We start from the raw sequence: 25,855 nt of genomic DNA, 5'->3' as shown, positions 1-25,855 counted from the left end.
GGACAACGAAATGTGAAAACACTTAATAAATCTCAAAGAGATTCATAGCCAGACGGAGGTCCGATCCTAAGGTATCTGAGCTTTTTTAAAGCGCGGATCTTGGCTGCTTCTAACCGGGTCGCGGGCAGGACGGGTGCGTTCATCTCCTCGCAGCTTTCCCTTGAGAATGAAGGCCAGAGTGGGCAGAGCGTTTGCCCACCCTGGGGGAGAGTTTGAGGGGAGCGTTTCTCCTTCCCTGGAAGAATCGGGAGTCGGAGGGAGACGCACACCTGGGAGAGACGCTGCAAGAGGCGAGGCTTCGCGGCGCGTGCAGGAGCCAGGAGTGCTACGAGGCCCCAGCTATCGGGCCGGAAGAGACATCTAGGCCTGGGGACAGGTGTGTGCCGGGGGGAATCGGGTGCACCGCGCGGCCTTCCCCCGACAGGTCTACCCTCCTCCGCCTACGAGTGACCTAATTACAAGGTGCCGACCGCGCCCGGAGGAGGAAGTGGCTACTCCAACCACGCTACCACTCGGCGCCCATTCTTGCCCCCAAGATGCAAGAATTCCACGCAATTTCAGTACTATTGTATCATGCAGGAGCCATGCGGTCGCATTTCTAGTTTCCGTAATTTGACTTTAGTCGCCAGGTGAAAAGCCGAAGGGTATCACCTTAGGGAAAAAGTCTCCAGCTGCAAGGAACCATCCTCCCACCCCGACCACGCCTGCGCCACGTCCACGCCCGCGCAGCGCAGGACTTAGTGTTCTGGGATTAGCCTACTTCCCAGCAGCAAGCCGGGCCCCTACTAGGTCTCGGTCTTCCGTTCCCTCGGCCCCTCCCTTCTAGAGGACCACGCCCTAAAGGCCAAGGTGCCTCAGTAACCAGTGGGCTGCTTTGCGCCTGCGCGTCGAGCCCTACCTCGCGAGTCTGGCGGCCGATTGTGGCTGGCGCTGCAGTTGCGCAGCTCCGGTCCTGGCCCTTCTACCCTTCCGCACCCTGCCGCCTCCTGACGCCGGGCGTGACGTCACCACGCCGGCGGCCGCCATTACAGAGAGCAGAGCTTCGGGGCTAGAGCGAGTGGAGGAGGGCAGCAGCCGGTGGCCGAGCAAAGAGGGGCGAGCCAGAGGGCCAGCGCTAGCGCCGAGCAACCGCCAGTACCCGCACAAATACCCCGGGAACCGGCGGCGGCGTGTGCGTGTGGCCCGTGTGCGGGCGGCGGCGCGGGAGGAGCGCGGAGCGGCAGCCGGTTCGGGCGGGTGGCATCATGGACGAGAAGGTGTTCACCAAGGAGCTGGACCAGTGGATCGAGCAGCTGAACGAGTGCAAGCAGTTGTCCGAATCCCAGGTTAAGAGCCTCTGCGAGAAGGTGAGCTACATCTCGGATGGAAGAGCCTCGGCGGGCAGAGCCCTCCCGAGAAGGAGGCCGCCGTGGGGAGGGTGCAACATGGCGGAGGCCCCGGCCCCCCGAGCCTCCCGGACCCGCGCCCGGCGCGGCCCGGAGGCGGCTCCCGGGCGACCCGGCGCCCCCTGCCTCCCGCGCAGGGATTGGTTGTCGCTGCCACGGCCGCCTAAAATGGCGCCGTTCACTCAACTCCGGGGCTTTAGAGCTTCCCGGCCTTGGCGTGGGACGAGATGGCTGGGGGAGCGAGACCCTGTGGGTCGGAGTTGGGGAAGGTTTTGGTAAGGTTTAGGTGAGAGAACTTGGGTTCTATTGCTTGGGGATGGGGCCTGGAACTCTTCTCTGAGGTGAGTAAGAGGCTTTTTACTGGTTCTCCGGCCTGATTCTCAGGTCCAGAGCTGTCCAGAGGCTCCCTGAAAGGCAAGCTTGTAGACCAGATCCCAGGTCCTACCTAAAGGCTCCACAGCTTTAGTACTGTCTTGGGTGGTTTGTGTTAAACGCACCGCGCAGTCTCTTTTAGAGACTTAAGGTGTGTTTTTAAAGAATTTTGAGATGGATCTCTAACCTAGTTTCTACGAATCTCAGAGGTGGTAGTTATAGGGACGAGTGTAACTTCTTTTTCATAGTTGGAAGAAATGGAGAATTTGGTGAGTCATACTCCATAAGGAACTTTGGATTGGAAATCAAGTGTCAGTTTATGATTTATATAGTGACTCAAATTGGGTAGTGTGAAACCCTTCTCTAAGCCTAACGTACTTGGCATTTTGCCTTTTAGTTTTTAAATGAGCACCATGAACTGTAAGAGCAGCAAATATTGTGTCCTGGCTCCTTGTTGGAAAAGTTGTGTATTTGTGACTTTAAATAGTGATAGTAACAATAATATATGTCGATTGAGCTCTTACTGTATTCCAGACATTGTGTAGTGTTAAAATAATTTATCTCACAGATGTTGAAATTGGGATGTTGTAGTCTGTTTCAGCAAGTGCATTTTAAGTTACCTAATTCCGATTTATTTTTCCCACGGAGTTGGGGAAACAAATAGCCTGTTGGATTTAAGTCTTATAATTCCGTTTTCTAAAGTAGAGAAAATGATGCGCTCCACCATGAATGCTTCGGCTTAATCTTTTCAAAATTACCTTTGCAACATCTCATTTTAGTTCCACAGAATTGTGGAATGTCAGCCTTTCTGGAATAGTGAAGGTAATTATTAGACAGCAATTACGCTGACTTGTGGTTAATGTGAATTTGATGTATATGCTCCTAAAACAGGCCGTTTCAGATACTATTCTGTGAGTAATTGCAATTTAAGTGAGTCTAATTCAGATTTCTTTATCCCCAAGCTTCGACAGAACCTGTTAGTTGATGAGGCGGCACATCATCTTGCCGAGCTGAATTTTAATAGTAGCAGTGTAGTCTTGTGTTGCTTCTTGATCCTTAATTCGTCAGGATGACATTTGTTTTAGAGGTTTAGAAATAGACTTTTAAGGATCACTTAATGTATAATGTTAGGTCTACTGTAAGTGATAATTTTAATGACTTCTAGGGTTGAGATCTTACTCTGTATAATGACTTTGAGTCAGCAGTTGCCTAGGTGACTATAGTCATTTGCGTAGAAAATTGCAAGACAGCAATGATGTAATTAGAAGCCCACCGAACTGTGCAATAGACCTGGACACTAGTCCTCTTTCTGCTACCAAGTAATTGTGTCTGACCTTGAGGCAGCCACTTCACTTGGTCCTCCTGTGTATAAGCTAGAATTAAAACAGATGTCCCAAGGTTCTTTCTAATCTGAGATAGTACAGTTCTATTTTAAATTAGTACTGTGTTTAAATATTGAAAACTTACTAGATATCCATGATTGCTTTCTTTTATGAGAAGAATGGAAAAATAATCATGCTTGTCCTCAAGGAGACTGAATGTAGTTGGAAATCAGTCGTAGATGGACCACAGAGGTAGAAGGTTCTTGTTGGAGACAACAGAAGACAATACTGGAGTTACAGTGGGGTGCTGAAGCTTGATCTATTTGGTAAATGGTCATTGTTTTCCATTCTTCGTAAAATTTAGATGTAGTGAGATTAATCAATTTATGCTTAATTCTCCATTGCTCATTTACTGCATCAAGATTTTAATTCTTTCTTTCTTTATTTATTTATTTTTACTTTATTTATTTGACCGTGTCAGGTTGTAGCATGTGGGATCTAGTTAACTGACCAGGGATCGAACCCAGGCCCCCTGCATTGGGAGCGTAGAGTCTTAGCCACTGGACCACCAGGGAAGTCCCAAGATTTTAATTCTTAGAGCCAAAGAAAAAAGGAAAAAATATTTGAAGCTAGATTTCTAAGTCTTGGATCCTTTTGGGGAGCTACCACACAGCTTTCAAAATGTTTTTAACTTGTAAGTATTCCAAGTCTTAGAGCTCTATTAATCTTTCAAGCCAAGTTAATTTGAAGGCAGCTTTTTAGGTAGACGAGTAGAGTTAAGGTACATGACTTAAGATGATCTTTTGTACAACTCTTTAGTGAAAGAAAAAAGTTCTCTTTTCACCATTAACATTTGGTATTACCAGTAGCACATCTAGTGAAGGCTACATATTTTGAAAACCTTGAGGGAAAAACTTTGATTAGTAGTATAGTTTTTTCTTTTTTTCCCTTTTTGTTTTTAAAGAAGAGATACTTGGTGGAGATAGCTAATTCGTAATTTCTTTGGTTATAAGAAGAAAAGTGTGTATTTATAAACGAGTGAATATGGTTTTTATGTTATTAACTAGTTAAGATTTTCTCCCCCCAGGATGTGATCTATATCAAAGCCAAGGTTGTTGTTGTGTGCCTAGCTCTAGTAAACAGTCTTGTTTTGTTCAGCAGTGGTTTCACTTAGGTATGATTTTTGGCTTTGTGCTTTCATGTCTTACCAAACTTGTGGAGAATGTTGTTTGTATCCAGAGGAGTTCTTTACCTAGGCATGCTATTTTCTATTGCTGTACAAGCACTATAAATAAAATGCAGTATGAGTCTTCCTTCTAGTTGGATGACCTGCAAATACTTGACCAAGGTTAAATTCCTATATGAAATGGGTAATATATTTTTGTGAGTCTGTGTGTGTGTGTGTTTAATTTAAAAGGTTGTTTGACTCATTTCCATAAAGGTAATTTGAATATCAAGAACAAGCAGTTGTGGGGGCAGCATGATACAACATACTATTTTCATCATACTATCACATACACAATTCTCTTAACAAGTTTATGAAACAGTTATCCTCATAGATAGAAACCACACCTCAGAAAGGTAGAGAGACTTGGCTACAGTGACTAAATTGAGATTGCCTAGTTTTATAGACTTTAAGCCCAATGTTCTAGTCTTACGTCACAGCCTCCTCCTCTTCTGAGGTAGTGTTAATAATGAAAGATGCAGATGAATTGAGGCCAAACTGAATTGCAGGATCCTCAGCTGTTTAAAAGAAAGTATAATTTTTGTTCTGATTGCGTGAAAGCTTCCTATTCGTGTCACATACTGTTGTCTCACTCTGTCCTGGAGGAGGAAACAGTAATTATTCTTCAATATTAGATGTGGCTAACTGCATTTGCTTCTCAAATAAGATTAGTGAGGTGAAAACCCCAGTTCATTTTCTGTGTATTTTAAGATAGTGTAAATCACGATCCGGAGAACGAGTTCTAAAATACTCTAATAAAGTGTAACTGACATTTATATTGTTCATTACAGCTTGTTAAAATGCCTTTCTTTTTATCCTCATAGTTAGCTCGATCAAGGCTGTTTGCCTGGGTGTATTTTGTGATCTTCCAGGCATGAATCAGTAGTGCAGTTGTCTTTGAGTTGACTTAATGAGGAAACACTAAAAAGGTGAACAGTTCTTTTCGGACACGCAAAATTCCCCCATCCCCCAACTCTGCCTTTGTTTCTCTGTCAGAATCAAGAGTTCTGTGTTTGCAAATATGGGCAGTAGAACTAAGGTGAAACTCATGCTATAAAAAGAATGATGGTCACTGGAAGAGCATTTGAGATAACTCCTGTTTGGTGTTCTTTTTCCTGGTTTCATTGTAAGTCAGGTTTGTCAGTTACCTGTAGAGTATTATTTATTTAGTTTTGAGGAGATAAGCTTTAAGGGAAACCAGGAGCCATTGGGTTTAAATTAATGTATCGTGGAGAGGAGTCTGTTGAGGGTGCTGCGAAGTAGGAAAAATTAGGTGTGGCATAGAATCAACCCCCCCCCCTTATTGTTTTCTTTATATTTAGAGCTGCTTCTCTTATTTGCACCTTTTTTCCTTACGCACTTCTCATTACCATCCTTTTATGAAAAACCCTCAACCTGCACTCTACTGGACAAGTGAGATCTGAAATAGAGTGTAACTATGAAGGGGAAGGATTTCAACTTCTGGAGCAGAAGTTGTAGAAGAGACTGAAGTGGAGAGAGGTCTGGTAGCCAGTAAATGGCTGGGGTGAGTGAGGTCTGAAAGGACTGTAAAGAGCAATCTAGGACTGACTGCTTAATTTTTTCACAGTACAAAGTTGCTGTTGCCCATTGATTTATTGGTATTGTGATTTGGAATGGATGAACAAAGCAGTGACAGATATATCTGCATCTGGGTATTTTCTAAACTATATGTGACCAGCTGACCAGTCACTCTGGCACACCCTGTCCCCACCTTGCCTTAGTCATTTAGTTACTACCATCAATGGGAATTTTTACCTTTCTGTTTTTGAGAGACCTGAAAGAAGATTGAGAACCTTTTTTGTAGAGTGCCCCTGAAAGATAAACATTAGATAACGTAGTCATGCAAAGTGTAGTTCACACAAGTTATGGAATGTCAATGATACTGGTAACTGTGACAGTGTACATTTGTTTTTGGAATACAGTCAACCAAAAATTTTTATGCTCTCCTTATCTGTACTATTTTCATTATTTAAGTTTGTCTAAACAGTGTTGTTGTAGGGATCTGTTACTGCTCTGTAGCAAGGTTTTGGATTAGTCAGGAGGTTGAACTTGTAAGCTCCAGATAGGGAAGATTGTAGAATTTTTGTGCTAATGGCTCTCAAGTTAATTGTCTTTCTCTGTTGCCCATCATCTGTAAACTAGCAATGTTGCCTGCTATCTGTGGGGGGGCTTTGACTTCCAATAAAAAAGCTTTTTAGTGATGAAAGTAACTCCAGTTGTATCTGACTTTTTGCAATCCCATGGCCTGTACAGTCCATGGAATTCTCCAGGCCAGAATACTGGAATGGGTAGCCTTTCCCTTCTCCAGGGGATCTTCCCAACCAAGGGATCGAATCCAGGTCTCCCACATTGCAGGCAGATTCTTTACCAGATGAGCCACAAGGGAAGCCCAAGAATACTGGAGTGGGTAGCCTATCCCTTCTCCCGCGAATCTTCCTACTCAGGAATCGAACAGGGGTCTCCTGCATTGCAAGCGGATTCTTACCAACTGAGCTATGAGGGAATCCCTTTTTAGTGACGAAAAGAACTTTAAAGGTCCTCAAGGCTAAGTCACCTTTCACAGATGAGAGAAGAGACCAGACCCAGTGAGGATGAATCTCATTGAAGATGGATTGTTGTGAAAATTTAACTATGTGTATAGCAACATTTCTCAGTTTAGTAGATTAACATTTTTTTTCCTATGCAGGAATGTTTGGGACTGTTTAATTCATGCACCTGGGTATGTTTGTTGGTAGAGATGGAGGCCAGCTTGTTGAATGTGAGACATACTGCTTTAAAGAAAAAGTCAGGACTTCCCTGGTGATCCAGAGATTGGGAATCTACTTGCCAGTGCAGGGGACACAGGTTCAGTCCCTGGTCAGGGAAGATCCCACATGCGTGAGGCAGCTACTGAGCCCGCGTGCCGCAACTGCTGAAGTCTGGGCACCCTAGTGCCTGTGCTACCCAACAAGAGAAGCCACTGCAGTTAGAAGCTCGCACCTAACAACAAAGAGTAGTCATTTCTCTAGTTGCTTGGAGCAGCTAAAGAAAGCCCATGAGCAGTCATAAATAAATTAAAAAATACTTTTTAATGTTCATTTTGGTCGGAAGTAAGATGGTTATTTGACAGAAACAGATGGGAAAACATCGCATATTCTCTTGATAGAATTTTAGGATTCCCCTCATCCTTGATCTTGTTCTTTCCATTAGACCCTAAATCAAATAGCAAAGTGTGAAAGTGAAAGTCGCTCAGGTGTGTCCAAATCTTTGTGACCCCATGGGCTGTATAGTCCATGGACTTCTCTAAGCTAGAATACTGGAGTGGGTAGCCTTTCTCTTCTCCAGGGGACTTTTAAATACAGAATTTAATCAAAAACGACTGAAATATTTCATAAAATATTCAGTTCAGTTCAGTCGCTCAGTCGTGTCCGACTCTTTGCGACCCCATGAATCGCAGCACGCCAGGCCTCCCTGTCCATCACCAACTCCAGGAGTTTACCCAAACCCATGTCCATCGAGTCGGTGATGCCATCCAACCATCTCATCCTCTGTCGTCCCCTTCTCCTCCCGCCCCCAATCCTACCCAGCATTAGGGTCTTTTCCAATGAGTCAACCCTTCGCATGAGGTGGCCAAAGTATTGGAGTTTCAGCTTCAACATCAGTCCTTCCAGGATTGATCTCCTTTAGGATGGATTGATTGGATCTCCTTGCAGTCCAAGGGACTCTCAAGAGTCTTCTCCAACACCACAGTTCAAAAGCATCATTCCGCAGCGCTCAGCTTTCTTCACCGTCCAACTCTCACATCCATACATGACTACTGGAAAAACTATAGCCTTGACTAGACGGACTTTTGTTGGCAAAGTAATGTGTCTGCTTTTAAATATGCTATCTAGATTGGCCATAACCTTCCTCCCAAGGAGTAAGCGTCTTTTAATTTCATGGCTGCAATCACCATCAGCAGTGATTTTGGAGCCCGAAAAAATAAAGTCTGACACTGTTTCCACTGTTTCCCCATCTATTTGCCATGAAGTGATGGGACCAGATGCCATGATCTTAGTTTTCTGAATGTTGAGCTTTAAGCCAACTTTTTCACTCTCCTCTTTCACTTTCATCAAGAGGCTCTTTAGTTCTTCTTCACTTTCTGCCATAAGGGTGGTATCTGCATATCTGAGGTTATTGATATTTCTCCCGGCAATCTTGATTCCAGCTTGTGTTTCTTCCAGCCCAGTGTTTCTCTTGATGTACTCTGCATATAAGTTAAATAAGCAGGGTGACAATATACAGCCTTGATGTACTCCTTTTCCTATTTGGAACCAGTCTGTTGTTCCATGTCCAGTTCTGACTGTTGCTTCCTGACCTGCATACAGGTTTCTCAAGAGACAGGTCAGATGGTCTGGTATTCCCGTCTCTTTCAGAATTTTCCACAGTTTATTGTGATCCACACAGTCAAAGGCTTTGGCATAGTCAATAAAGCAGAAATAGATGTTTTTCTGGAACTCTCTTGCTTTTTCGATGATCCAGCGGATATTGGCAATTTGATCTCTGGTTCCTCTGCCTTTTCTAAAACCAGCTTGAACATATGGAAGTTCACGGTTCACGTATTGCTGAAGCCTGGCTTGGAGAATTTTGAGCATTACTTTACTAGCATGTGAGATGAGTGCAATTGTGTGGTAGTTTGAGCATTCTTTGGCATTGCCTTTCTTTGGAATTGGAACAAAAACTGACCTTTTCCAGTCCTGTGGCCACTGCTGAGTTTTCCAAATTTGCTGGCATATTGAGTGCAGCACTTTCACAGCATCATCTTTCAGGATTTGAAATAGCTCAACTGGAATTCATCACCTCCTCTAGCTTTGTTCATAGTGATGCTTTCTAAGGCCCACTTGACTTCACATTCCAGGATGTCTGGCTCTAGGTGAGTGATCACACCATCGTGATTATCTGGGTCGTGAAGATCTTTTTTGTACAGTTCTTCTGTGTATTCTTGCCACCTCTTCTTCATATCTTCTGCTTCTGTTAGGTCCATACCATTTCTGTCCTTTATGGAGCCTATCTTTGCATGAAATGTTCCTTTGGTATCTCTGATTTTCTTGAAGAGATCTCTAGTCTTTCCCAATCTGTTGTTGTTTTTCTCTATTTCTTTGCATTGATTGCTGAGTAAGGCTTTCTTATCTCTCCTTGGTATTCTTTGGAACTCTGCATTCAGATGGGAATATCTTTCCTTTTCTCCTTTGCTTTTCGCTTCTCTTCTCTTCCCAGCTATCTGTAAGGCCTCCTCAGACAGCCATTTTGCTTTTTTGCATTTCTTTTCCATGGGGATTTTCTTGATCCCTGTCTCCTGTACAATGTCACGAACCTCTGTCCATAGTTCATCAGGCACTCTATCAGAAGCGGCATCTGATCAGTATAATTAATGAAAGACCAAGTTTATGAAGGAAGATTTGGTAGTTGGAGATAATTAACTCAAGATTCATTTGCTTCTAGAGCTTAGTAATATGTCCTACCTTATGTATGACACCAAAATAAAAATCTGGTCACATATTTATCATGAACTTTAAAAAAAATTTTTTTTTATCCATAAAGGAAGTATGAAGCAAAATGAAATTCTCTTAGGATATTGAAAAACTTGTTGTTGCAAACTTATTGTGCTTTTTATTTTATATTTTGAAATATCTTTCCATGCCTAACCAGGATACCTAACATGGTTGTTTGACCCTACAGGCATTTTATTTATTTTTACTTTTTATTTTTTTGGTCACCCTGAGCAGTATGCAAGGTCTTCCCTGCAGTAGAAGCATGGAGTCTTAAAAAAGTTTTCAGATGTCTTCAATTTTTCACTTAAACTGAGAAGTAAAATTCAAAAACTACTTTTTTGTTTGCTTCTCATGTCTTTATGGCTGTATTGATAGAAGATATATTCAACTGATTAAAATATGAAATGTTAAATTTACTTGAACTAGAGTTCTAACTAATGAACACTAGAATTAATAATCAGATTTTTAATAGAAAAATATCTAGTATGTGTGGACACATTGTGTAGGAGAAGAAATACCTGATGCTGAATAAACATGGAATAAACAGTTTGAACTCTTTAAATGAAAAGTGTCAGTCAGAAGATAACACTTCATATCTGAAATAGCTGAGAATGGGTACGGTCTTCCATTTATTACTGCATAGCAAGTTGGGCTGTAGTTGGTCCAGTAGTACATAGAAAACAAAAAATGTTAATACTGTAATGCCACAATTGAAAATTTCCTGAAAGAAAATGATTCAAATAAATAATAATACATGTATAGATCTGTTCAGAAGCATATTATACAACAGTTTACATTGATCATTATAGTGCTATAGGAAACTGGATCAGTATTCAGAACTTTAGGACACAGATTGAGATGGTGGCCACTTGTAAACTGGAAGAGAATACAAAGAAATGAAAATAGCTTTTGTTGGTATGGTAAAATTGAGGCCATATTCTTACAGGTTCACCACTGAAATAAAACAGTCTTTTAGGATTTTATTGTTTTCCAGTCATTTTATACAAAGAATTTTTACACTGTAATCATTTTGTATTTTTAAATGTTTTCCTTTATTTAATAATAAAATGCATAAATACATTACTTGTATTTTATTTAAAATGTAAAAATACATAAATGTGTGGCATAGCTTTTTCTGCTGTGTAAATTACATAGAAATGATATCACTATTGTATATCCTTAAGGAAATCAATATGTATAAATGGTTGGTGAATCTGTTGTTGGTTCATGTTTTCTTCTTTTATTTGCTTTCCTTGAAAAATCTTGGCTTTGTTGATCTATTGATGTATTTTCAGTCTGATTTGTTTGCAATTTCACATTGTTATGGTGGTTAGGGATAGTCCATATCTCAGAATATAAAACAAATCTATAGGTCATTGACCTTATTACCTGATGGTTTTATAGTAGGTTGAAAATAAAATGAGATTTCTGAATCCAAACTCAGAATGCTGAGAGGATGTTTATAATAAGTTGATGTTCCTGAAGGTTATTGTCCTTTGGGTGAATCTTTAAGTTTTAAAATTTTAGGACGTGTAAAATATTTTAACTTTCCACAGTTACTTGTGATAAGCTCTTATTCAGTGGAATAACTTGTTTCAGTTTTGACTTTGTTCTGGGAAGGTACTTCCCTTGAATTAATTCATATCAATCTGTATCATTTGACTGAATTTCAGTAGGGGTCCAATAAATCAATATGGTGCTAGTTACACTATTTTTAGAACTTGATCTTCATTCTTTTTTCAAATATTATTTATACTAGCTGAGACTTTGAAGTCCTTGAGAAATGTGTTAGGGGAAATAGAAGTTTGGGAGGGGTGTTGCTTTTGCTTCTGTGAATAATTCAGATGACCTGAGGCTTTAAGTTTTGGCAATTAGAATACCATGAGAGTGAAAAGGTAGTTATTAAAAAATTTTTAAATGTTTAATGTTAATTAAGTTACCTTGAAAGTCTGGTTTTGCCATTTACTTTGAGTATTAAACCAGAGAGTTGAAGTTGTATTGCTGTCTTTGAAACTGGTGGTTGGTAAAGGCTTGGGCACTAAAGGTGGTGACTCATTAGAGGTCCCCTTTGGGTGACCCGTAGAGGGGGCTTCTGTTAGGTGCTTCTGGGATTTATAAGGCCTGACTCCTTGTGATAGCACAGCTTCTCTCAGACATTTCTATGATTAGTTTTCCTGACTGTAGAATAATCTTTAACGAGACGTCTGCAGTCTTCTTTGTTACGGTGTTCTGGGAATTTCATCTTTTGGTGTAGTGATCATCTGTGAGCTGGTAAATTGAGAATTTTTTTTTTAAGTGTGTTTTAAACTGGTCCTTTATAAGCTTGAGTATTTGTTACAATACACTTAATAGTTGGCTGGATTGCATCTGATATATACTATTGATTTCTTCAGGATTTGATTATAATTTTTCTGGTCTAAAATTTGCTGGGAAGGGAGGAGCAAGCTTTGACTTCCCCAGGGTAAGAGTGTTCACTTTATCTATACAGTGGCCTTTCCTTTTCGGAGGACAGTGTGGTAGTGTCAACATAAAAATAGTACAAACTGCTGCATATGCTCATAGGTCCACTTCATGAAATCTTCTTTTAGGAAACATGCCTGCATACGGATACAAGGGAGCAGGTACTGGGATATACATTTCAGTACACATTCCTTGTATCCTAATCCTTTAGGAAGTACTTTTACTTCCATTGTGAGAAATTGACCTGGTCTGTATGTGTATGCATTATGAACTCTGAGGAGGTTGCTTTTCCCTTAATATTGTTTCTAGTTTAAAAATGCAAAGGGAAACTATTATGTTTCTGTGGGAAAATAATATGTATATACATTTTGTAAATAAGACTTCGGAAGGCTATACCTCAGAATGCTAAGGTTGGTTATTTTTCCCAAGAAAAGCAGAATTCTGGAGTGGTCAGAAGGGACATTTAGTTTTATCTGCTGCTAAAATTTTTTTTACAAGAATGTATTACTGTTGGGACTTCCCTGGTGGTCCAGTGGTTAAAGACTTCACTTTCCAATGCAGGGAGGTGCGGGTTGGATCCTAGTTAGAAAGCTAGGTTCCCATATGCCTAGAGGTTAAAAAAAAAACAAAACAAACTGAAACATAGAACAGAAGCAGTATTTTAACAAGTTAAATAAAGACTAAAAAATAAAATTGAAGATAGATACAGTGTTTATCATTGTGATTTGTCTAAGTTGAAATACCTAAAAGGAGCAAATAGCATTTAGGCTTTTCTTTTATGATTTGAATAGAAATTTTGAGTAGATTATAAGGGATTTAAGGCAGTTACAAGCTCAGCTCCATGCTCTGTGATGACCTAGATAGGTAAGATGGGGAGTGGGGTAAGAGGACGGGGATTTATGTATACATACAGTTGATTCCCTGGTGGCTCAGACAGTAAAGAATCCGCCTGCAGTGCTGGAGACCTGGGTCGATCCTTGGGTTGGGAAGATCCCTAGGAGGGAGGGCATGGCAGCCCACTCATGTATTCTTGTCTGGAGAATCCCCATGGACAGAGGAGCCTGGCAAGCTACAGTCCAGGGGGTCACAAAGAGTTGAACATGACTGAGTGACTTAAGCACAGCACACATAGCTGATTCACTTCACTGTATGGCAGAAACTACACAACATTTAAAGCAACTATACTCCAATTTAGAAACGGTAATAAATCACAGGAAATAATATTTTTAAAAAGGCAGTCATTAATGACAACTTTTTATCATTCATATAGACTCTAATCTTGCAGGTACTCAAGTGTCAAGATGTATTTTAAAATAAGTGTGGTAACATCAAGGCAAGATTTACATGGGTTTAAGTAGAATCGAGCATTTCATTCATTGTATGTTCTGAGGACTTCCCAGGTGGCTCAGTGGTAAAGAATCCACCTGCAATGCAGGAGACCCAGGTTCAGTCCCTGGGTGGGAAAGATCCCCTGGAGGAGAGCAGGGCAACCCACTCCAGTATTCTTGTCTTGAAAATCCTATAGACAGAGGAGCCTGGCAGACTTGAGACCATGAGGTTGCCAGGAGTCAGATGCAACTTGGCGACTGAGCGCGCATGTATATACCAGCTGCTGATAACATTAGGCTTGGTATTAATTCCAAATAGACTTAGTAATGGAATGTTTAATAATAGAATATTCTGCTTTTTAGTAATAATGAATTGGGAAGTTGGAATTACTGTAGAGAGATTATATGTATTTCTTAAATGCCTCTTTTTGAAACGGAATTTTTTTCTAAATTTAAAAATGTTAGATCAAACTAATTAACATTCCTATGTCAGTGGTTGATAAGTATCCTGAAATAGTCTCCCTAGAATGTTCGGAGACTTCAAAATAGTGCTTCTTAAGCTTGACTGCACCCAAGAAAGCATAGGGTAGGGAGGGAAGACTTATTTATGCTTGGATCCCACCCACGAAGATTCTGACTTAATTGGGAGAAGTAGTAGTTGGGCAGTTTTTAAAGATTTTCTAAGTGACTTTTTAGTGTGCTGCTAAGGTTGCATACCACTGCAACCTTAAAACCAGTCTGTGGGGGACTTCCCTGCTGGTCTAGCAGTTAAAAATACCCCTGCCACTGCAGGGGATGTGGATTTCCTGGTCCGGGAAACTTGTACATGCTGCAGGGCAACTAAGCCCATGCTCCCAACAAGAGAAGCCACTGAAATGAGATGCCCTCGCACTGCATCAGGAAAGTAGCCCCCACTTACCACAACTGGAGAAAGCCTATGCACAGCAACCCAGCGCAGCAATAAGGAAATCAGTCCTTGACATCCATGGTTGTTGCTCACAGTGTAGTGAGCAATGACTCATTAGCCACAGTTCTCTCACTGAGAAAGTCTTGTACCTTCTGTAGTAGCTCTCCTAGGTGGGTGTGTTCTGCCTTCTTTTACTTGAGAATAAAATTCCCCATGTTTGTCAGGCTTCTGTCCTCAACCTAGATACTTGGGCTTTTTTCTTTACAGCTATTACCTGTTGTTTCTTCATTATCCAGAGAACTTGGGTACCATTTTCTAAGCCTGTAGTTACGCCATTGTCCTGGGAGACATTCATGGCTCTCCCTGAAGACGCCAGTACCTATCCAGTATCTCAGTTTAAGTTCTTGATTCCCTCAGAATAAGAAGTGCCTTCTACATCTGCGAGTAGATGTTCTAGCGAGATGCTATGTGGACAAGCAGTCCCCAACCTTTTGACATCAGGGACCGGTTCCATGGAGGACTGTTTTTCCATAGAGGAGGCTAGTTTGGGGATGATCCAAGCACGTTACATTTATTGTGCACTTCGTTTTTATTATTACATCAGCTCCACCTCAGATCATTAGGCATTAGATCCCAGAGGTTGGGGACCCCTGGTGTAGACAGTGATGGATAAAGTGAATCTGGTGATAATTTTTAAGCTGTCACTTTGATTGTTACATGGAAAATAAATTGGAGGAGGCATACTATAAACAGGGAGTTCGTTGTGGAGGCTAACAGTAATCCAGGTGAAGTGATGGTTGTTTGGATCAGGATGTTGACAAAATATGTAGAAGCATATGGATTGAGATATGTTTTGGAAGGAGACAGGCAAGACTTGTCGGTTGTTTGGTCCCTCAGTACTGGTGGGTGACCTTTAAGCTCTGTTCCACCTCAAGTATCCACAGTCATAACCCTACCTCTGAAATCCTAAAATCACTGATCAGGTATTTTATCTGTTGGATCTTTGTTTTGCTACTACTTTAGTTAGACTTGTTTTCAGTCCATATCCATGCTCTGTTCTCCCCCTACATTTCCTACCTGGATGACCAGCTGTCATCATGGTTTGCCTGGATGCAACTGAGGTGTTTCCTGGGATTCAGGACTACCAGTGCTAAAATCAGGTGGTTTGTTGCCCCCACTTTAGTCTCCCCTTGTCTCTGTTTTTCCATACTGTGCTATAACCATGTTAACCTTTCCTGGTTAATTCCTTGGACTTGCATACATCTCTTTTTGCATCTACTAATTGTAATCATTCCCCAAATCCCCCTCACCAACCCTGGCTTGGGAGTGATCTGTCTTACTCACTATACCTCCAGGGACTAGCATGGGGTCTGGCACAAAGTATCACTCATAGTCGAGCAAATGAGTGGTTATCTCCCAGCCACTCCACAGTTTTTAGCATACAGTAACGGGAAGATCCCCTGAGGAAGGGAATGGCAACCCACTCCAGTATTCTTGCCTAGAAAATTCCATGGACAGACCATGGGGTTGCAAAGAGTCGGACATGACTGAGAAACTAACACAAGTGATTAATAAATGTGTGTTGGAAATGAATAAAAGAGTTTCTACTGAGTGGAATATTATGTTACTCTTAAAACTAATGTTTGGAACTTCCCTGGTTGTCCAGTGGTTAAAATTCTGCCTGGCAGTGCAGGGGATATGGATTTGACCCTGGTCCTGGAAGATCCCAGATGCTGAAGAGCAATTAAGCCCTTGTGCCACAACTACTGAGCCCACACGTTCTAGGGCCTTCATGCCCCAACTGCCAAGCCTGTGCTCCACAACAAAAGAAGTCACCACAGTGAGAAGCCCGCACACTGTAATGAGGAGAAAGCCCATGCACAGCAAGGAAGACCTAGCACAGCCAAAAAGATAATTAATCAGCAAGAGATAAAGATAAAAATTGAGTTTCCTGTCTTTTTTTTTACGTAATGTTTGAATTTGTGGTTACATGGGGAAATGCATAGGATGCTAGTTTTCTAAAAGCAGCATAAAATAAAGTAGGGCTAAGAAACCTCTCCACATAGCTTGAAATCCTAGAGTATATTGTAGTTAGAACTATGAAGCTGAGGAACTAGGTACCTGAGTGTCTTGCTCCATATGACTGCTAATAATGATCTCTTTAGCATTTAGTTAGATGGCAGCTGATAGGCCTAAAACTTGTGGTACTGATGGGAAGAATGGGACTGTGCACCTTGATACATGTTTTTTCTAGGATCAGGGATGAGATAGCTGTTGGATAGATTTTAGGCATGTTTTGCCCTCTTATTTTAATGGGGTCATAATTATCTGCTTTTGCATCTCATGCTGAGTCTGCCCTTTAAAGCTATATTAAGTGCAGCTTGTATCTTAAGTGTAGCTAAACATATAATTGTTTATGTTGTTTAATGCTAAGTGCCTTGGTTTATTTTTCTCCATCTGTAGGCTAAAGAAATCCTGACAAAAGAATCCAATGTGCAAGAAGTTCGATGTCCAGTCACTGTCTGTGGAGATGTGCATGGGCAATTTCATGATCTCATGGAACTGTTTAGAATTGGTGGCAAATCACCAGATACAAATTACTTGTTTATGGGCGATTATGTTGACAGAGGATATTATTCAGTGGAAACAGTTACTCTACTTGTAGCTCTTAAGGTAATTTCAATTTTATATTCGAGCATTTTGAACTGGATATGACAGCTCTCTTGAATGTCCTTTTCCCCCCACTGATTTGTAGTCTTCTCTATCTGCACGTTAGATTTTAGAATAAATCTCCACATTTAAGAATCTAGATATTCAGGTTTGGGACTTAATAAATCATGTCTATCTTCATTCTGAATGTGAGGAAATGGTACAGAATATAAAAATGAGTTATCTTCTAAGGAAAAGAATGCCTCAGTCAGATGGATTTAAAAATGCTAGAGGGCTGGCTAAATAGAAGTTTTATTTAATAAATTGGAGTTAGAACAGGTAGTATATTTACCTTTCTAGATATTTTTGAAGCATATTCACTAACAGAGCAGCACATTTCCAATATTGGCATGTTTATATCCTTTGACACAACAACACTGTAACTAAATTGTACTGAAGAAGAAGTTTTAAGAGGAAAGAAGCTTTGTGTATATGAAAACGTAAATTGTAGCATTATCTTTAATTCAGAGAAGGAATTTATAACAGTGAGTATCTAAGTTATGGCTTATCTCAGTGGAATAGTTTGCAGCCATTAGACATGACATGATAATCTAGTACAACAGAAATGATAATTAAAGAAAGCAAGCTGTTTTATACCAGTTGTAGCTTTGGGAAATATACAAAGATTTGAAGGTGAAACACAAAATGATAGAAAACTTTCTAGGATAACTTTTTGCTTAAATTATGTAAAGTGCTGCAAAACATTTTCGGAGGTCATTATGTTCTGCATCTGTAAATTGAGGAAGTGGAATTAAATGATGGAAAGTTTCTGCAGTGATTGTAGCGGCTATGAAAGCAGTCTAGCAAGCTAACCTATACTTGAAGCCCAGGATGAATCCCAGTCCTCAGAGGAGGAATAAATATACTACCTTTCAAGAATTCAAGTTTGGGGCCTCCCTGATGACTCAGTGGTAAAGAACCTGCTAGCCCGTGGTGCAGGGGACACAGATTTATCCCTGGTTCATGAAGATCCGGTGTGCCACAGGTACTGAGCCAGTGCTCTAGAGCCTGTGAGCCACAACTCCTAAAGTCCGCACACCCTAGAGCCCATTCTCCACAACAAGAGAAACTACTGAAATGAAAAACCCATGCGCCTAGAGAGTAGTTCCTGCTCACTGCAACTGGAGAAGGCCTGTGTGTGCAGCAACAAAGACCCAGTACAGCCATAAATAAATAAATTTTTTTTAAGTGTTTGTGTAATGAACTGAATTTGCCACTAGCACCTCTTCCCCAAATGCATGCTGCATCCTAACTCCCAGTACCCCAGAATGTATTGGAGATGGGACCTTTGAAGAGGTAATTAAGGTAAAATGAGTTCATATGAGTCACCCCTAGTCCAGTATGACTGGTGTCCTTACAAGAGGAGATTAGAGCACAAAAACAGTGGGAAGATGATGAGAAGAAACGTGAGAAGATGGCCATTTCCTAGCCATGGAAGAGAGACCCAAGAAGAAACCAGCCCTGCTGACACCTTGATCCTGGACTTCTAGCGTCTAGAACTGTGAGGAAATAAATTTCTGTTGTTTAAGCTTTCTAATCTCTGTTATCTTGTATGGTAGTCCTCGCAGACTTAATACAGGGGAAAGGAAACTTCAGCAAATAATGCTGAAACTGTTGGGTATCCGTATGCACAAAGCGAACTGAAGCTGCCTCATACTCTACAGATGGGTCAAAATTAATCAGAGATCTCAATCTGAATTACTAAAACTGTGGAACTTCTAAGATAAAACATAGGAGAAAATTATTTTTGTATTTTTGAGTTTGACAAAGATGATTTAGGTATGCTACCAAAAGCACAATCCATTAAAATGCTGATAAATTGGACTTCCAGCAAATAAATTTTTTGTTCTTCAAGATGATACCACTGAAAAAATATTTGTATCTATATATATTTTTAAAACCTATACTAAATAAGAGAACAAATAATTTTTAAGTGGGCAAAGTATTTGAATAGATGTTTCACCCATGAAGGTGTATGAATGGTCATTAAGCACATGAAAAGATGCTCAAACCTTAGTTATCAGGGAAATGCAAATTAAAGTCAAAATCAGGGCCAGGGACTTCCCTGGTAGTCCAGTGGGTAAGACTCTGTGCTCCCAGTAAAGAGGTTGCAGGTTCAATCCCTGATTGGGGAACTAAGATCCCACAGGCCATATGTGGCACAACCAGAAATAAATCAGACCCATTAGAATGGCTTTCATGGGTAAAGCTAGTCATACCAAGTGTTAATTGAAGATATTAGAACCATAGGAATCCACCCAAGATAATTGAAAGTGTATATGCATACAGAAATTTCTTACATGGCAGTAGGATCATGGAAACATTATTCACAATAGCCTTAAACTGCAGACAATCCAAATGTTCAGCCAGCTGATGAATAAAAAGCCAAAACAGTGTAGTCATACAGTGGAATGCTGTGCAGCAGTAAGAGACAAACCACTAATAAATATACAGCTGAGTCTCAAAAATACCTGCTAAGTTAAAGAAGCCAAACACAAAAAAACTGCATTTTGCATGGTTTCATTTCTATGAAATTTCTAGAGAAAGCAAATCTCAAGAGAGTATTAATAGTTGCTGAGAGTGGGAGTCGGAAATGATCGCAAACAGGCATGAAGGATCTTTGGGTTAATGGAAAGGTTCTAGAACTGGATTGTAATGGTTGTGTAACTAATAAAAAAAAACTCATGGATGGAGTTTTGCAGCTGATGATTATGCTTGACATAAAGTTGGTGGTAGTGCAATGGGGTTGGCAGATACCCCGTGGGATAAATATCTGTAGGTGTGATTTCACTTTTGTGTGATGTGGGAGTGTGAGATATTTTTTCCAACAAAATTGGAACTCTGTATTTTCCTGTAGAATGTTTTCTGGATTGTTGCTTGGTTTTTGAAGGAGCCAGCTGTTAATGTTTTCCATTTTTTTGTTTCAGGTTCGTTACCGTGAACGTATCACAATTCTTCGAGGAAATCATGAGAGCAGACAGATCACACAAGTATATGGTTTCTATGATGAGTGTTTAAGGAAATACGGAAATGCAAATGTTTGGAAGTATTTTACAGACCTTTTTGACTATCTTCCTCTCACTGCCTTGGTGGATGGGCAGGTATGTAAGTCGTCTTAAAGCTAATGTTGCTGATTATTTTCAGGCATCTGCTTTCTTAACATACGGGTGCCAGTAACTTATTTTTCCATCCTCATGTCCTTCTGGGCCCTTATTTTGTGAGGGACACTGAACCACGGAGTAGGGTGGAAGATATAGCCCATCCATCCTCTTAGGCTGTTTCTGGACATGCTGGGGAGATGTAATTAACTATTTTCTGGTCCCAGTAGACAAGTGCACAGAGAAATTTCAAGAAAATTCTATGAGAAGGAAAATAATAGACTATGATAAGGGTAAAGTAAAGATCTGATTGGAGTTTGGGTGCAATAGGGATGGTTTATCAGGAAGAAAGTGTGTGTTCCATAGTTTAGAGTGGGATGAAAGAAAAATCCTGCAGAAACAAGCCCAGTTCTGGCAGAACAGAAACACCAAGGGGTTGAGTGATGTGGGCTACTGTTTGCAGCTTAGTCTGTAATGTTTATTTTAGATGAAGGTAATGTTGTAAACCATTCTTTTCAGATCTTCTGTCTACATGGTGGCCTCTCACCATCCATAGATACACTGGATCACATCAGAGCACTTGATCGCCTACAAGAAGTTCCCCATGAGGTATTATTCTTTTTTTTGATAATAAAATTTTTTGTTTTCAGAAAACTTTAGAAAGAGGAACTGTTCTTAATTGTAACTTAGTTCATTTTATGTATTTTCTTGTTAATTCTCAAAAATCATCCCATGTGGTGTGAGCACTCTCGTTGACCCTATTCTTCAGAAGCTAACATTAAGAAACCTGCCAAGATCACGACAGCTCTGGGACTGGGTTTAGGACCGAGGTGGTGACTGTTTTCAGAGCATCTACTTTAATTACTAAACTATGCTATTAATTAGTTAGGGCTTGTTGCTGTTGGAACTCATTGGTGTAGGCCGTGCTTCTTAAAGACATCTGGAAATAGTTTCTTACTTACTTGACACAGATATTTGACTATATGCAAAACCTTTTACCAGTTTTGGCAATCGCCGTTCAAAAAGTGACTTAGTAGGGTGCTTCTGATTACATTACTGAGATCACATATTAAGCAGTTTTCCAAGAGGCAGTCTAAAATTTAACTTGCTTTTTAGGGTCCAATGTGTGACTTGCTGTGGTCAGATCCAGATGACCGTGGAGGTTGGGGTATATCTCCTCGAGGAGCTGGTTACACCTTTGGGCAGGATATTTCTGAGACATTTAATCATGCCAATGGCCTCACGTTGGTGTCTAGAGCTCATCAGCTGGTGATGGAGGTACGTTTGTTCTTTGACATTGACTTGGTTTTTAAATAAACTTAAGGAAGATCTTAGGAAATTTTAAATTATATGATATTAGAATATGCCATGTATTCTTCTGATGAGTGTACCATTATAGCCTGAGCCTTTTTGATGGATGCACACTAGAATTAAAATCCCAAGCTTTTGGGGCTTCCCTGGTGATCCACTGGTTAAGAATCTGCTTTGCAATGCAAGGAACACCAATTTGATCCCTGGACCAGGAAGATCCCACGTGTGGCAGAGCTAACAAAGCATGTCAGCTGCAACTACTAAAGCCAGAACGCCTAGAGCCCATGCTCCAGAGCAAGGGAAGCCACTGCAGTGAGAAGCCTGAGTACCACAACAGAGAGTAGTCCCAACTCGCTGCAACTAGAGAAAGCCCCCATGCAGCATCGAAGAACCCCCATAGCCAAAAAATAAAAATAAATAAAATCTCAGGCTTTTGATCCAAATTTTAAAATGTTCTGAGATAATTCGTAATGACTGAGCAGTGCTTGGGATTTAAGGCTGGGAAAGTAAGATGGAGGAGATGGAACTATAACATTTTTTAATCTCAGTTTTATTACATATATTTAACATGTGTATATATGGAAGAGAGTTTGGCAAGAAATAGACCCAAAATGTTTAAGTCATCCTTTGGATGGTAGGATTACAGGTGATTTGAAAGAAGAAACTAAAGGGAAAGGGGCTAAATTCTTAGCATAAAACATTGATTAAGCATACTTATAAAATTAGGATTCAGTTTAGATTAATACTCACACAACTCTGTGATTATCCATAAAGTGTGACTTTGCTCGAGATAGGGAAAGAAATTTGTGAACAGTACTTTAAAAGTTACTCATAAGTTTAGGTGAACTTTGGGGGGATGAGGCTGGAGTTCAAGAGTCATCTCTCCTTCGTGTCTGGGCAGTTCAGGTAGTGCCTGTAATGAGGACAGAATCAATAAAGTTTTGGTCTCCAGGAGTGTGTATCTGCCTGTGCAAGGAATGGCCACTCATTCTTGTATCGTGTTTAGGGCTGTTGCAGTAAGAAATGAGAAGAGTAGTTTATCCTTTTGAGATTGGTGGTTTTGTTTTTTGTTGTTGTTTTTAGGACTTTTCTTGAGTTCTGCATAGGGAGTTCCTGGTGCTCTAGTGGTTAGGATTCAGTGCTTTTGCTGCTGTGGCCTAGATTCATTCCCTGATTGGGGAACTGAGATCCCACAAGCTGTGCAGCATGGCCAGAAGGTGGGAAGGGGTCGTTGTGCAGAGTATAGGAAATCATTAAATCATCCAGAAACAAAGCAGTACTTTTTAAAAAACCTTTTGGGGAAAAGGGCAGATCTATTTTCCTTCTTGAAGGGAGTTACCTTTAGTTGTGTAAATAAAGGAGTAAAATAGAGTTGTTGTTTTTGTGGGGTTTTTTTCATGTTCTTTTCCTTGTAGGGATATAACTGGTGCCATGACCGAAATGTAGTAACGATTTTCAGTGCTCCCAACTATTGTTATCGTTGTGGTAACCAAGCTGCAATCATGGAACTTGATGATACTCTAAAATACTCTTTGTAAGTATTCACACCTGAGTAGTTGGTTACCATTACTTGAATATTAGTTTTAATGGGAGGTTTAATAGTTGAAGAGTTTATGCTAAATCCAGATTCCAGATTTTTAGGTTTCCTTTGAAATACATCAACAGAGACGTAGACCTTAATATGAATTATTAGGATCTTAACTTTTAAACCTATACGTTTATTGTAGAGTAAATAAAATAAATCCTGAGGATGAAATGATTATAGATACAGTATCGTAGGCTCTTTAAAACTTATTTAGTAGAATCTTTTCAAATGGTCTCAGAAGGAACCACAATGTATAGAAGCATATCATCTGGCTGATGTTGCCTTGGCTCTTTGAGGAGACATACAGCTAGAAAATGCATGTAAAATGCATGATAAGGCTACAATTGAGGTTCTATTACGCAAGTCATTGAATAGAAAAAAGTGTAAAAATATGCATAAGAATGAAATGTACAGCGTGGAGAATACAGTCGATAATATAGTAATAACTTTGGTGACAGATGGTGGTTAGACTTATATAGGTTACTCTTGCTGTAATGTACAGAAATTTCAAAACACTATGTTGTACATTTGGAGCTAAAACTGAGACTAATATTGATTTTAATTATCAGTACATTGATGTCTTAGAGCAAATATGTCTTTGTTTTTCAGCTTGCAGTTTGACCCAGCACCTCGCAGAGGCGAGCCACATGTTACTCGTCGTACCCCAGACTACTTCCTGTAATGAAATTTTAAACTTGTACAGTATTGCCATGAACCATATATTGACCTAATGGATATGGGAAGAGCAACAGTAACTCCACAAGTGTCAGAGAATAGTTAACATTCAAAAAAAACTTGTTTTCACACGGACCAAAAAGATGTGCCATATAAAAATACAAAGCCTCCTGTCATCAACAGCCGTGACCACTTTAGAATGAACCAGTTCATTGCATGCTGAAGCGACATTGTTGGTCAAGAAACCAGTTTCTGGCATAGCGCTATTTGTAGTTACTTTGCTTTCTCTGAGAGACTGCAGATAATAAGATGTAAACATTAACACCTCGTGAATACAATTTAACTTCCATTTAGCTATAGCTTTACTCAGCATGACTGTAGATAAGAATAGCAGCAAACAATCATTGGAGCTTAATGAACATTTTTAAAAATAAGTACCAAGGCCTCCCCTCTACTTGTGAGTTTTAAAATCGTTTTGTTTATTTTCAGGGATACCGTTTAATTTAATTGTATGATTTGTCTGCACTCAGTTTATTTTCCCTTCTCAAATCTCAGCCTCATGTTGTCCTTTGTTGCTGTCAGAACCTGGTGAGTTGTTTTGAATGGAACTGTTTTTTTCCTCCCTGCTGTAAGATGATGTTACTGCACAAGAGCACTGCAGTGTTTTTCATAATAAACTTGTGAACTAAGAGCTGAAAAAGTCAAATTTTAATTGTATCAATGGGCAAGACTGGTGCTGTGTATTTAAAAGATACATCAATTGATAAATTTTAGAATATGTAGAATTCTAGGAAAAAATAAAAATCAAGGCCACTACATAATCTCTCTCGTAACTCCTTGACATTCTTTAAATGAATTTCAGGACTGTATTTGTAGTCCAGATAGTACAGTTTGTCAGATTGCCAGCATGCTCTTCGTGGATTCTTCTTCTGCATATTGTCTGCAAGAAAGGGAAATCTGTGTGCTCCTGCAGTAAGACTTCATTGTAAAACCATATGAATTGAGATACAAGACTTTCAGATTTTGTTGAAAGCATGTTTTCAGATAGCTTAACAAAGTAATGTGTCTACTTATCAGTCACTGCAGTTTCTGGTAATAAATTTGCTGTGTAACGTGGACACTTAAAGACGATTGACAGATGGGTAAGTTTTTAACAAGTACTTGTACATTGCTTGTCACATGACCTTAAGAGTTAAAATTGTCTCAGGTAAGATATAGCTCTTAAAATATTTTCCTGTATTAATTTAAGTTCTTTAAATGATACTAAACCAAATGGAAAACTATTACTGGATTATGGTTTGGTGTTATGCACATTCACCCAAGGATAAAAATGGCATTTGAAATGAAGTGGCAGTGATAAGCACATAATGAGTTCACCCCCAGCCTGTCTTTTATCCTTTGAATAGTATTAGGAAGTTGAAACAGATACTTAGATACTAATACTTGATTGTTTTAAGCTACCAGGATAAATGAACTTCAGGACACTTAATTGTGTGGGTATAGTAATAAAAGTTTTGCTTTGTACTGTGGTGAATTTGGAACTGATGAGGAAACTTTTTGCATTTCTCTAAGATACTTGAAGAAAATACACACAGTATATTTTTTTAAGTGGTCCACTCTCTTCTTGGTTCTAATTGACAGTATTTTTGGTAGCTTGTGGAGTTGATTGTCCAAAACACCTTAGTTTTTCCATGTCTCCGTTTTGTTCTTAAATGCTTTCATAAGAAATACATCCTTCTCTCTCTTTTTTTTTTTATCATTTTATGCCTTTTATTTCTGATTGGACAAATAGTTTATTAATGTGCAGTACTGATAATCCAATGTCCAAGTGATCTAGATACAAGCAGTGGTTTTTCAAGTCCTATGGTTAAAATTTACTCCAAAGGAACTCACATCTTGTAATTGAATTTTTATTGTCATCCAGGTACAAATTCTCTAAACCTTATG

At 40.0% G+C, this 25,855-nt stretch overlaps 1 protein-coding gene across 1 annotated transcript; it reads left to right on the top strand.

Moving 5' to 3' along the window:
* The first annotated feature begins 1,027 nt into the window (after window positions 1-1,027).
* Window positions 1,028-24,608, top strand: PPP2CA (protein phosphatase 2 catalytic subunit alpha). The gene is made up of 7 exons (XM_081502890.1): window positions 1,028-1,346; window positions 16,994-17,203; window positions 20,167-20,340; window positions 20,857-20,946; window positions 21,454-21,615; window positions 23,064-23,182; window positions 23,843-24,608. The coding sequence occupies exons 1-7, from the start codon at window positions 1,245-1,247 to the stop codon at window positions 23,913-23,915; spliced, it is 930 nt and encodes a 309-aa protein (XP_081359016.1). The 5' UTR covers window positions 1,028-1,244; the 3' UTR covers window positions 23,916-24,608.
* The last annotated feature ends 1,247 nt before the right edge of the window (window positions 24,609-25,855 follow it).

This window comes from Giraffa tippelskirchi, chromosome 6, assembly GCF_054371585.1.
Source record: "Giraffa tippelskirchi isolate mGirTip1 chromosome 6, T2T-mGirTip1v1.2.pri, whole genome shotgun sequence".
In the NCBI taxonomy this organism is placed as follows: domain Eukaryota; kingdom Metazoa; phylum Chordata; class Mammalia; order Artiodactyla; family Giraffidae; genus Giraffa; species Giraffa tippelskirchi.
Note: the sequence above shows the minus strand (reverse complement) of the source record. Positions and strands in the feature narration are given on the sequence as shown.

Coding starts and splice junctions, on each gene's coding strand:
- PPP2CA (XM_081502890.1), top strand. CDS start 1,245: ATGGACGAGAAGGTGTTCACCAAGGAGCTGGACCAGTGGATCGAGCAG. Junction 17,204..20,166: donor CTCTACTTGTAGCTCTTAAG/GTAATTTCAATT, acceptor TTTTTGTTTCAG/GTTCGTTACCGTGAACGTAT. Junction 23,183..23,842: donor GATACTCTAAAATACTCTTT/GTAAGTATTCAC, acceptor TTTGTTTTTCAG/CTTGCAGTTTGACCCAGCAC.